This window comes from Periplaneta americana, unplaced genomic scaffold (genome assembly GCF_040183065.1).
Source record: "Periplaneta americana isolate PAMFEO1 unplaced genomic scaffold, P.americana_PAMFEO1_priV1 scaffold_21, whole genome shotgun sequence".
NCBI lineage: Eukaryota > Metazoa > Arthropoda > Insecta > Blattodea > Blattidae > Periplaneta > Periplaneta americana.
In genome coordinates this window covers 944345-958549 of record NW_027185502.1, presented here as the reverse complement: position 1 = coordinate 958549, position 14205 = coordinate 944345, and the positions used below count along the sequence as shown (strand labels likewise).

The window sequence follows — 14205 nt, the reverse complement described above, 5'->3', positions numbered from 1 at the left end:
TGGTTAATTATATATGTTAGGACCAATTATTTTTGGAAAATCGAAAATTACCAGAAAAATTTCTGCTACAGATTTATTATTAGTATAGATATACATGAAAGAAATATACTAGGGCATTCAATAAGTAATGGCAACAACACTGTAAATCAGCACTCCTAGCAGTGAGCATCGGAATTTTTAGTGCATAATGGAGGAGCGATTGTTATATAAATGTGAAATATTAAAAGTCTTTAAGTAACCATATTTTGTGAATACAGGGACTGTTTCTGATTTGTATTAAGTAATATCGTCCTAAAATGTTCAATAAGATATGAACAAAGATGTATCATAAAAATATAAGTTGCAAGAGGGAAAAATGCAACTCAGCGCTTTATGGCATTACAAGAAGCTTGTGGGAGAGTAGTCCAACCACACTGCACTATTGCAAGTTGGGTGGAAGTGAGGCATTCGCGTTCAATCAACAGTTGACATCCGAAGAGCTTTAGATCGATCAGTGAGAGAGAGCTCCACAAAATGATGCTGCAGATGAAATCCATTGTCTTTCAAAGATTTGGCAACATGGCAGGGGACCAGGGGCGATTTCCAGGGCATGCTATGCTTGCTGCGCAAGCCCAATATTTTCGTAGAATGTGTATTTCTCAAAATGGGATTACTTACATTAAAATTTATTTTGATTTTTGGAATACTGTATAGGCGTAATGCCATCTGCAGGTTGCACACCGCAAGTATCGCAATGCTTGCTCGTTTCTCGGAGCTACAGGAAAGACGTGGAAATAGCGAGAATATGATGCACGCGCAAGTGCCTTCCTCCTTGGTCCGTCCTAGGCTCACATGCTTCTGTTGTGTGTTGTTTGAAGCTCTGGTCCGAGAGCTAGACCAACGACTATTTAACGTTACACAGAGCAGTATTGACAGCGGGAATGTGCTGTGCAATGTAATTGTATGAGCGGAATGTAATTGTGTTAGCTGCTGCATGTATTATTAATTCTTAAACATTAATTTGAAGTATTGCAATGAGTTCGGAATTGTGTGTTATTGAAACATTATTATTAAATCCATTTTCCCAAAGGACTATTCAAGAGAAGACAGACATTATAGAGAATATGTGCACTCGTTCAGTGCAGCTCAACACAACAATATGCATTGGTTGGCAGGGTCGAAAAAAAACTAAAGAAACTGTTTTGTTGGCCATGTTTGTTATATCATATCGAACTTCTACATCTGATAAGCGAATATGATCCATGACTCATAATGATTTCATAATTATAAAATAAATTATTAATGTGGGTCTGATTATTTTTATTAATTATGAATTATTATATCCTCCGATCTTCCTGTGTGAATAAAAGAGCAAGCCTAACTTTCATGACTAGCATTCGCCCCTGCAGGGGACTGTATTTGAAGTGTGTAATGTCAAAAAAACCTAAATAAATGTGGTGTTGCCATTACTTTTCGAATCCCCTGGTTTGTTTTGTATGTCAAATTACCTTACCAATTCCGCATGCTGAGGTCTCTTGTACAGTCTGTGAAGTCTGTACTTACGGTTTCCTTCATAGCGTCTTTGTTATGAAAACGATTTTGATAGGCAATACTTCTCTCATGGTTGATTGGTTTATATATGATTGACTTTTTTTCAATTGAGGATCTCGAAGTAGTATGTTCGAGAGAATCGTTATACAGCAAGATTATGAATTCATATGTTCCCATTTTCTAGTAGAGTGCTCTCCAATGCGACATGTTATCTGTTACCAAGAGTTTAAATGTAGTACCAGCGAGTCTGGGCAAAGAAATTCGCCTTTATTCATCTGCTATAATTATACTCTCCATCTTGCCTATAAATCCACTAAACTCAGGCGTAATCAAATCTATATAGTTTGGAGCCAATGGTACGATAACTAGTAAATCACTGATTACATATTTCTCTTATATGAATTTCATATTCTCGTGATTATGTTTTGAAATCCGCGTTTTTTTTCGGAGGCCTTGATCTCAATTTTTTTATTCTAGTGTATGAGAGTATGGTAAGTTCTGTCATTTCAATTCTGTAACAATAACAAGTTTTCATAATCTTGGTCTAGCAATAATTAAATTAATTGTAATTATAGTGAATGTAATGTATAAACTATGATCAATTCAATAGTCTATAATTAATTAGATCACCGTAGGTAATCGATTGATAATTGATTGATGCACCCTTCATGCAACTGGCAAACTACCTATTAAAAACAGTAAAATCGATGTTTACACAAAGTAAAACTCATACCGTACTTAATATCAGTGCAGAGCAAAAACAAAATAATCTGTAAAAAATTAAGGTGTGCAAAGTATGCAGGGACCCAAATTATGCGAGCAGATATAACTTCCTGCTGATGTAATGTTTAATAAATTATTGAAATGTTAATATTGTACGAACAGTAATTTTAAGTAATAAAATACAGAAGTAAAAAAATAAATAGTTTGTATACGAGTTTCTAAGATGTTATTGTTTAGTCAGCTGCCCAAAGACAGGTTTGAACCTCACAAGTGACACCAATAAAGCATCACTCATGAGGTAACTAAGCCAGGAGATAATGGAGTAGGGTGGTCAGTTCCTTTTCCCTTCCATTGCATACATCGCTGACTAGATACATATTACACTAATCAGACTTCAGATTCATATAAATAAATTGTTCTTTCTCTGACACATATCGTCACGTGAGATGTGCTGCCTGATAATAGAAGTACATATCAGCTAGGACCTAAATCAGAGGGTGTTTTTTTAAGATATTAGAAACAAATTGCTTCATATATGAGTAATTAGTTTTCCCCCATTAAAGATTATCTTTGTACTTTCATTTCACGATAGGCATGGGCAGTGAAGAGACCTCGATCGTGGAAAGCTGGAGGAACCCCGTTTACTGATCCGAAAACAATGTCAGAAGCAGAAGTCATAATTCGAGATGGTGAGCTTTTATGTGGGGTTCTGGACAAAGCTCATTATGGTGCCACTCCGTACAGTTTGATTCACTGCATGTTCGAGGTAAGCCAAATTATCAGAATGTGTAAGTCTTACAACATTTCTCCAACTCCAGTCTGAGGCTAAAATGAGTAAACTTGTAACGAACCCGAGCTGTTAGCTTATTGCTCTGGACAGGCATTCAATCGAGTGCTGTGAAGGACTGAACACTTGTCTGATATTTTATTAATAGGGCTGAATGTTGTTTCTCATTTCGATTTCAGGAACTGGATACAACATTATTTGAAGTCTGTTGCATTACAGATTGAGTGTCCACTGTTTTATACCGGCAAAAAAAAGTGGATCACTGTGTAAAAACCGATTCATCGTCAATAAACCACCAATTTAGAGAGAGTATTATTAAATTGAATATGTTTTATGAGTAAGGAAAGATGCATCCAACATTTTTGGAGATGAATATGATGATAAGATGTCTCGGTATGAGCCACTTTCTACCAGACTGGTGCTTCATGGTTTTACAACAGAGACCAGCAATAAAACAATGGTGCAGTAACCCCTATTGATGAATTATCATTGTGTGTCAGGCACATTTTCTGTCATAAGTCAATATTTTTCTTTAGTTACTGTTTCGAATTTGATAAGTTAAGATGCCTCTTATTCGAAAAGACTTTGCTGGATCTGTTGCTTTGGTTGTGGGTAGATGAGTCATTCGTTTTGAAGCTAATGCTATCGGTGTGTCTTTCAACGTGCCCTGTGGCATTTCTGTGAACTGGGTACTTGCCATAGACGACTGGAATCAGGCTGTAGTAGGTTTACGTCCACCAGGGATAACAGATTACTGATTCTCTGTGTCTTGCGACATCTCCGCACGATTGTGGTCTAGGCCAGAAATCATCGTCATTGTGATTGAGAATAATGTTAGACAAAGACTCCAGGAAGCCAATTTGACCTCAAGAAGAGCTATGTCAGAAATTTATTTTTTCAGTCGTTGACTTTACTACTTTATATATTTTGTTAGGTGTTAACCTTTACATAATAAGTTGTGTGATGTATGAACGTTTTCGTTGAGCATGTCAACATCATCAGATACACTCTGTCATTTTACAATATCAATACTCTCAGTGTTATCTACACAATCTACACATACAATACATGTTTACTATCATATGGGTATAAAACCTATTAAAAATTATATGAATTAGTTTTATAATGAATAATTTCAAGAGAAAAATTGTTCCGGGGCCGGGTATCGATCCCGGGACCTCTGGTTGAACGTAGCAGCACTCTGCCAACTGAGCTACCCGGGAACTCCACCCGACATCGTCTCAACTTTTCCCTTTATATCCACACAACTCGCGTGGGCTGACGAAATGCCAGAGACCCACATCGAGTGCACACAAACTCTGTGTGACTTGGAATTGTGGTTTTCTGTTAATGTACACAGTGACGTATATATTATGCAGGGAGCTTATCTGAAAGTTTGATTTGCATAGTTTTATAATGTTCAATTGTGGATACCCCAAATGTCAACATTTAAAATATACTTATACTATCATGGATTTTTTTTTTTTGCAAGTCATCACATGTGAACAATATTATGAACGATGTAATGATATGAGACTAAAAGTGAGATTAAAATATAAAAATGAGCTAACTCTATTCAATGCTTTACTATGCTGCTCAAGAAGAGCAGCAATTTCTCCACAGCCCCCTCCAACACCAGGCAGCATGATTACTGTTTACTGGAACTAGACTATGAACCAGTGGTCAATGATTCTGTTCATGAATGAATCGCGATTTTGCTTCTGGTCAGCTGATGATAAAGAGAGAATATGGAGGAAGTGTGGGAAGTGATATTCGCCTTGAAACTTCCCCGAAAGAACGGCGCTTGTATGCGGCTCAATCATGGTATGGGGCAATATCAGTTTGAGGCCCAAATAGAGCTTGTTTTCATCGATGGAGGCACTCTGAATGCTCATGGATGTGTTAATAGACCATGTAATCCCCTTTGTTCTCTTCGCTGGCGAAAATTTCATTCTTATGCATGACAGTGTCCACTCCCATGCTCCTCACTACGTGACATCAGGATACCAACTCTGGACTGGTCAGCACGCAATCAAGACTTAGATCCTATTGAACACTTGTGGAATAAGCTCGACCAAAGTGTCCGACGTTGCAGCTTCCACACCCTGAACGAAACGTAGGCAGCATTGTTGGAGAAGTGGGCTTTCAACAATCAGGAAATGTGGTCAGCATCGCATTATGAATGGAGAACGTCATCACCACTAGAGCTTGCAACACACAAGGTGCGCGCACAGTGGCATAACCATATGTTATAATGTGAGCCATTGCCTCTAACTTAATGAAATGCATTATTTGAAATTTTGCATAAATTACAACACTTTCGAACTTAAAAATAAATAACAAAAACATTTTGATGATGGAATTGAAGTGCACAGGATACATATTTACTTCAATTTACAATATGCCTTTTTCAGGATGCAGTAAAAATAAAGCATAAGCTATAAAATTGTAGTTCTTAAAAAAAAATTAAGTGATCCACTTTTTTGGCCAGTCAGTGTAGATAGAATTGTGCTGTGTTATTTTGAATTATGAACCTTGCTCCGATTTTTCATATCATTGGCAGAATGATGTTTTCATATGCTAGGAATATTACTTTTTTTTTTCCTCGAAAGAGGGCCCGCGGGCAAGCACCACAGCCTTGGGCTTATTGAGCAGCCTCCTTATGTTGGAATGATTGTTGAATCCATTAAGGATCGCTTTTCAAACGTGTGATTCACTGCATGGTTCATCATATTGATTCATCCACAGCATCCAGTCCTGACTGGAGACTGATCCTCCGCCTTCCTGTGATGTTATCCTGCGGTCTCCTCAGATCGATGGCATCTGTTCGCAATTCATGTACTTGAATGTGTTACATCCTTAACCAGAGGAACATGTAGCAGTCGATTCCACGACTTACCAAGGTGCCATCTATCCAGGGGTGCTACACTACCCCAGTTGCCCACAGTCCGCTTACAAGTCCCTGTAGCTTCACTGGATATGTGCAGCTCCCGCAGACAGATGCCTCCTATAGGCAGATCCTGGACCACATCCGCCATGTCCTCCTTGTCGACCTGTAAACTGTGAAATGATACTAATGAAGGCGAAATGAGTCCGAGGTTCAACGTCGAAAGTTACCCAGCAGTTCGGCTTCGAGTGATTGAGGAAAAACCTCGGAAAAAAATCCGAACCAGGTAACTTGTCCCAACCAGAATTTGAACCCAGGCCCGCTCGTTTCATGGCCAAGAAGGCTAACTGTTACTCCACAGGAATATTATTTATGTATTTTTTTCTTGTCTGAGTAAGTGCAGTACCCAGTCTACAACACAGCGCTATACTGGAGAATTACCACGGTCGCTTTGAACCGTGCCGTTACGTTTACCACCAAATTTAAGTAAATACACAATGTCACCAACATAAGAACATGACGTTGGTGTGTGGCTTAGTTGGCGGGAGAAATTTTTTTCTCTCTCTCTGCCTCCTTCGTTCTGAACATTACTGAGAGATAGCACCAGTGTTAGCTACAAAGTGTGTTTGCGCAAATATATTGCAAGTAGATTACGTGACTTATTACGTGTCTTAGATGAGAGTCTCGAGACAAAACAGTTTTGTGCTATATTTCTTTTTTTCTCTCTCTCTGTCTACCTCCTTCGTTCTGAACATTATTGAGAGATAGCACCACTGTTAGCGATAATGTGTATTTGCGTAAATATTGCGAGTAAATTATGACGAGTGTCTTAGATGAGAGGCTCGGGACAAACAGTTTTTCTGCAGCGCATGCGCAGACCTCTCATGCAGTGGGAGCGTGATCCTTACTTGAATTTATTTTTACGTGTACATTGCAGATTAAATGATTGAGATCCCTTCTTGCTCCGGTTACAGACCTTGCATTTACGAAGGTTAGGTTAGGTTAGCTTTGGTTAGGTTAGCTTTGGTTAGGTTAGCTTTGGTTAGGTTAGCTTAGGTTAGCTTAGCTTTGGTTAGGTTAGCTTAGGTTAGCTTAGCTTATCTTAGGTTAGGTTAAGTTAGCTTTGGTTAGGTTAGGTTAGGCTAGCTTTGCTTGATTTCATTCGTCCATGTAGTAGTTAAAATTATATAATATGACAGATTTTGATTCGTAATATTGATAAAAAATAATAGGCCTGTAACGAAAGTGGTGGATAATTTCATGTTCCCTAAAATTTTTTTTCGTAAAAGGCTAGGTAGTTTTCTATAGGCCAGAAATAAAACAGCAACGCCGTCATAATTACATACTTTACGCTATGGCTAACATTAACCGGAAATTTACTTTCCGTCATTTTAATGGTATTCCGTGAAATACACCTTTTTTCCTGTTAATTTCCTTGTGATAACCTAGTATTTGATCTTATTACATCTTCATTTTCCTTTAATGAATTCAAAAAACCGCCATTGTACTACATAAAACCTTGAACTTGACTAATGCAGTGAATTATTTAAGAATATAGTCGCGAATTTGACTACCACCATTTCGATTATATTTTGTTTGATACGGCTCGGTACGGCCCGGTGACTAGTGGCCAGCGAGTAGCGTCGACTATCGATATTGGTCTGCCGTGGGTATTATCCAGTTGTTCCCAACACAGTATTTGTACAGCATTGAAAATTGTTTTTGGCATTGGCCGCCACTGTGCATGCATAGAAAAGAGCCTGTAAAGTTGATTCAATATAAACGGTATAAATTACCTGTGCATTTACCAGCAAGTGGGGTAATAACCACGCGAATGTTGTCTTCCAGCCACTAGTCTGAATTTTACATGTAAATATGGCTGAAAAGTGTTTCAAGTTTGAAGTTACCAGATTTAGCAAGCAGAATGATAAAATCAGAGTGACAATTAGTGGCGAATTTACAATTCTGTTACCTGTAGGATCCCAAAAATATCCTGCCCATTTTTCCTTAACATTTGCCCCTCCACTTTCATCCTCGATAAAAGTTGAAATAAAAAATTTCTCCACTGTGTTGGCAGGGTTATGCCAGCACACAGAATATGTCGCCCATTATCTGGAAAGAAATTACAATTGAGGCATCAGAAGCAAAGGGGTATAAGTGCACTTACGTTATTTTCTAGAAATGTGATTAAAAGTTACTAAGCTTTCGTAAATTCTGTGAACTTTAATTGCTCTCCGCCAATTATTAAATCTTCCCTTAAATAAATATAACAAGACAGTAATTCTTTCAGATTCTAAAGCTGCAATTCAGGGAATATGTTCAAATGCTACAAAGAAGTCAACAAAAATAAGAGAATGCTACAAAATGTTAACACAACTCCAAAAAGTTAATAAGATTGTCCATCTCCAATGGATTCCAGCACACTGTGGAGTCATGGGGAATGAAACCGCAGACACACTTGCCAAGAAAGGCACGACAATAAAACAAAAGTCTAAATTTAATTTCTCATATTCCTCAATAAAACGCTTGATCACTACAAAATTTTCTCATTCATACCTACAAGAAATAGAATCAAATGCTAAAGACAAAAAATGGATTACACTATAATCCCCCAGAGACCAAGGAAAACAGCAGTTGCAGCCTTCAGACTATTGACAAATCATGACTGTCTAGCAAGTCATCTCTACAGAATAGGTATCTCAGCTTCACCAATATGTGTCCTGTGTAACGATCCAGCAGAAATGAATGAAGACCACTTGAAGACCTGTGAAGCATTAAGATCAGAAGACACTACAGTTCAAAAGTATTGGAAAGCACGACTGCTAATGGCTTCATTGCCAAATGCAAGGCACTAGACAACAACAACAACAATTTTAAATGTTAATGTGCAATGTGGATAAAAGACATCCCTTTACCACTGAAATTTTAAATGCTTTAGTTTACCCTGGAGGCACGTAAATCATTTTTTTAAAATGTCACTTACACCTCTTTGCGTCTATTCACCTCAGTTGTGTTGGTTTGAATGTTTTATTTTCGTGTCGGTTTTCTAATGGAAGATATGATAACAGAAGTAATTAATGTAAAGCAGCAACGTATTTTCGCTTCACTCTCCCTTTTGTATGTTGTGCAATACAAGAAGAAGATTCTATACCTCAGAAATATTGGAGTGCAAGAGGACTAAGGGCTTCATTGCCAAACATCTATGCATTTGAATGACAATATATTTTCACTTCATATAAGGAAACATTCTGAAATTAGTTCTAGTTCACAACAAATTTTTCACTGTAGTTCTCTCAAAGTGTATCGCACATGTCTATTATCACTTTAATATTGCAGAACTCGCAATTACAAATCAAACCAGCGGTTGCACACATCTGTAGCTGCCCTCAGTGTTGAGATAGACTGTGTGGCACTTAATTTTACACACAACTTCGATGCTCTCATGCTCGTAACAAGGGAAGATGGCAACATTGGTTGTGATCACACAAGTTACATTGCTGCGTGGCCTAACTACTAATAACGTTAGCATTTGGCTGTGGCACATAATCTTGTTAGAGGAAGCATTTTAAATTCTGTCATTTTTTGTTTCGCCATGGATACTGGAACAGGTTCCCATACCCATTGCGGGGAAAGACATATTCTGTGTCAAACCCTATGAGTTCTGTATGACAATATACAGCTTTCTAACATCTTCTGCTGAGCAAACTGATCATTGAATTTGGACAAGCTCATTTTCTCCAAAATGTTGTCCTCTATGGAGATGATAGCTAGTGAGTTGAGGTAGTTCTGAGTTATGTTTGTGCGCAAATCATTTTTTTATCTTCTCAGCCGTGAGAAGGTGTGCTCTGCTGAGCACTTGGCGCAGTGGAGAGCTGAAAGATGTAAACATGCCGCAGTCTGATCTCTCCCACATGTGACCTAGTGTGAGTGTTCAACTATCCACTGTCCCAAGTGTACAAAAGAACAGCTGCCACTATCATTTATAAACACAGTTATCTGCAAATTACAGTTACCTTAAAATTATCTGAAAATTCCCACATCTACATTTTATTTTTGTAGGTAATTGAATAACTACACGCTGTTCATATAGTGCTACAAATGAATAATAGGTGTTATTTGCACTGAAAATTGTCGAAAAACACGTTTCCGTAGTCGACTATTGGAAAGTCTTCTTGTAGTCTAGATATCACGTTAATTCAACATATATTAAGAAACGAATAATAGTGGCCTTCCAACTTAAGACGTAGATTTGTTATTTAAAAATTTGCTGCCCCTGAAAATTTTTCACCATAGCAGCTGCTCTCTATCTATACACAAATTTATAATATCATCGCAGGTTAGTGATTTTTATGGGTAAGACATTTTATGTTGAAAAGAAGTAAGTACGTGTGTGTTTGCAACAAATTTCAAGATGATCAAATGAAACTGAATGATGGTCCAGAGCAACAGAGGGGCAGGCCAGGACAAGTGTGCTATTGTCGAAGGTTTGATAAGGGACGTTTGAAGAATTGAAGTCCGTGAAATTGAAGCGACGATGAACATTCCAAAGAGCATTCTTCATGAAATAATCTCAGGCTTAAATTTATGTAAAGTATCCGCGTGCTGGGTTCTGAAATTGCTGACTGAGGAACAAAAAGCAAAAGAAAGGTTGCATCACTGCAAAATCTCTACCATTTCTACTGAGAGGAAGAGAATCCTTTTTTGGAAAGCAGCGTTATGGGAGATGAAACGTGGGTTTAGAGTTCGCTTCAGTGATGTAAGAAATTTGAAGTTCAGTCATCTGAAAAAAAAAAAAAAAGTAATAACTGTGATTACTTTAGGATTTTCAAGGCCTTCAGTGGTGACACACTGTGACACTCTCAACATATTGATTGAATAAGCCAGGGTTACATGCTCGTGAGAGATTTCTGCATGGTGGTGCACTACCTCGCATCAAACCAGGCAAAAGCGTCCACCTCGTAGTCCTGATCTGGCACCATCGGATTTTCACCTCTTTGGTCCATTCAAGAACTTCTTATCCAGAAAATTATTTAAGGGTTAAAACACATTGAAAACTGGACTTTTGCATTATTTAATTTTCCTTGGACAGGAAAACCCTGTGAAGGAATGTTTAAACTTGTTTCAATGTTAATGGTGACTGTGTGGAATGTTTGTTTTATTTCCCCTCTCCCCACCCCAGATTTTGTGAAATATGTTGATATGAGTCGGATCTGTGCCTTGAACTCTTCTATTCCTTCGTACCTGTCGTCTCGCTTCACTTACCTTTCTTCCCACCACAATCTGAACACATGCTCTCGCCATGAAACAATACTAACAATACCATCCCATCGAACCTCCTCATACTCATCCTCTTTCACAATAGCCCTGTCAAGACTCTGGAATTCATTACCTGCTAGCATCAGGGACTGTCGAAATAAAATTGAATTCAAACGCAAACTTACTAGGCACTTGGTCAGTAATTGAGACTCGTTCAGACATGGTTTCTTGTAAATAGTTCTCTTAATCTATCACAAAATATTTCAATATCCGGTAATTTCATCACTATAGAATTTTGTTATTGTAGGTTTAATTTGTAATTTAGTAAATACAAAAATATTCTTTGTTCTTAACTTCTATGATAAAATGTCTAGCTTTCATTAATCAGGTATTCTTGTCGTACTTTAATTTTTGTTGTAATTGTAATTGTAAATTTAATATTAATTGTAATCTTATTGTTCATGTTATAGTTGTAATCCCCTGGTAGAGGGGCAGAGAAGGCCTGACGGCCTTATCTCTACCAGGTTAAATAAATAAATACTACTAATACTACTACTACTACATATCGAACCACCCTCGTATAATTACAACAAAAGCATGCAATTCAAATTGTTGTATCATATAATTAATTTTCAAATTGTGCAATAATAATATGAAAATAGTGACTGAATTCGTTTTACAAATCAGAAGGAAGGGCGAAAACTATCAGTTAATTACCTAGTAACGGTATTGAATACATCCAAGTAAGTTAATGGTGCCATGCTAATAAAAACTGTGCTGTGAGGAGATTTGAAGATACACAGCAAGCTTAGGTGTATAATGCCACTTCACAACTTTTTGAATGGTGAAAAATGACTGTTCTTGCTTTATATTTGACTGATCATTTTTGTTAATAGAAACTTGTTTATATTTCATTGTGTTTTCCAGCTGTATGGTGGAACATATTCTGGTGCATTGTTGAATTCGTTTGCAAAGCTTTTCAATGCTTTTCTAAAAATTGAAGGTTTCTCACTTGGTGTTGAAGACATTCTTGTTGTGGATGCTGCAGAAAAGTGGAGGTCCAATATCGTTAGAGATGCTAGAAATGTAAGTTTTACTTTACTTTGTGACAGTATTCCTTTCAACTAAAAGTGGAAAATGATGCAGAAACAAGGGTCAGATTTCATCAGTAGAGCTATAAATTAACTTTTTTTTATATAATGTAAATATGAAAAATTTTGCAAATATAACAGTTAAAATAGTAAATATAAAATTTGACATAGCTTTTTAAAGATGTTTTCTTGCATCCTCTTGTTTCATCTTTCTTATATTTTAGGATTTTTATAATTTGTACAAAGTCGTCTCCATAAATGAATGTTAAAATCCTTCACTCTTACATTTGATGCTATAGTATAAAAGATTTTTTTTCAAAGATTGTATAATCTTTTTATATATAAATAATTTTTATTTAATGAACTTATGTCTCACAATTTTCAGATAGGTGACACTGCTGTGAAAACTGCACTTAACCTTCCAGAAACGACATCACGAGAAGAGATGAATCAGAAAATGGATGAAGTGTATCAGGACAAAGCCATAGGAAGAGCAATTATTGATGGCTCATATAAGAATTTGCTTGATGACTACACAAATAAAATAAACAGGTATGTTTCAGTGAGATATTTCTGAAACACTGTAGCTTCCGTTTATTAATAGTGTGACTTTTAATTCAAACAATAATGTAACTTTTATTCACAACAATAATGACTTTCTATAACTGAATTTAAACACTCCCGTCAACAATGGGTATTTCACTCCACACAGCACACACAGTATTCGTTATTGCACTCCACAGACGACAGTGACAATTCACTTGGATTATTGAGAACAACAATGTACTGCTAATCTCAACTAATGTTCACAAAGCACTATTTACAACACAAAACTGTCAGTTCTCAGTTCACAGTTCATTGCCTTAGCTAGTTCTTCTAGCTCATTCACTCAAGTTCACAGTATATCGAACCCAAGACTTCCAGAGACAGTCCACTGCACTCGAACTCAAGACTTCTGGATACGCCGCACTCCCTGGTCACTGTCACAGTTGCGGTCCTCCTCAAGTTGAACCCAGGTCTCGAAGGCTGGCTTCCTTGACTTCACTGCTGCCTCACAAGTCTGACTCGCTGTTCTAAACTGAACTGGCTCTCTTCGAAGGCTGCTTGCTTTTTATTAGTTAAATCACACTTCGCGAACCTTCGACCCTGGAAGTTTCTGTTTCTGGGCGATTCTCGGTCTCCCCATCACTCAGACTCCAGACTTCCTTTACGTCCGTCGCAGTCGGTTTTCTCCCCCTCTCCCTTCACCATGTGCCGCGCCGCCTCCTCGCGCCCCCTCCCTTCTGCCGGATGCGCACGAAGTTCCCCGAAGCGACCAGGAACGACTAGAATATTCGGCCTGCCGTCACAATAGATTTGAAGGCTTGTGTGTACACATTACCACCATCACTATTGCTGTCATTATAGTTGCCACTGACATAAACACCAGTGACTGTGTGCATAACAAATTAACAAATATGGTTAGGTGAAAAAAAATTCGTAACAGTATCTGAAGAACAAATAAGCAAACACGAGGTAAATGGAAAAGGGATGGAACAAGTTATTCTCAGGTACAGCTGGAGGCAGACGTGTTGAGTAATAGGACTCGAAGAACAAGTCTGAGCGAGAGGTGCTGGAGTATCTGGATATCTTAGAGGAACAAGTACAGTGAAAATCTGATGGGAGAGTATGGCTTGAAACATGAAGGCCATTGTAACATCGTTGTGCTTTTGTCCCATCAAATTGGCTGTAATAAATATGCTGAAAATACTGTAAATAGTAAATGTTTTTAATGAGTGAAGGCCAAATTCGCATATAATTAAATTTTAATAATCTGTAATACAGCCATTTTCATTGTATTTTTTTGTCACAGAGGAGTGTCTGATGGCTTGCATCTCAGCCTGAGTGTTATTGTGCTTACCTCCTTTGATAGGGATGATTGTTTAAGGCCC

The 14205-nt window shown here is 37.6% G+C and overlaps 1 protein-coding gene across 2 annotated transcripts in view; it reads left to right on the top strand.

The window, feature by feature from the left end:
* Window positions 1-14205, top strand: part of LOC138693773 (DNA-directed RNA polymerase I subunit RPA1-like) — a 126845-nt gene that overhangs the window by 31398 nt on the left and 81242 nt on the right. For both annotated transcript variants that reach the window (XM_069817568.1, XM_069817567.1), the window contains exons 6-8: window positions 2846-3019; window positions 12111-12269; window positions 12660-12826. In XM_069817568.1, coding sequence (XP_069673669.1) covers window positions 2846-3019; window positions 12111-12269; window positions 12660-12826 — 500 coding nt within the window. The remainder of the gene's footprint in view (window positions 1-2845; window positions 3020-12110; window positions 12270-12659; window positions 12827-14205) is intronic.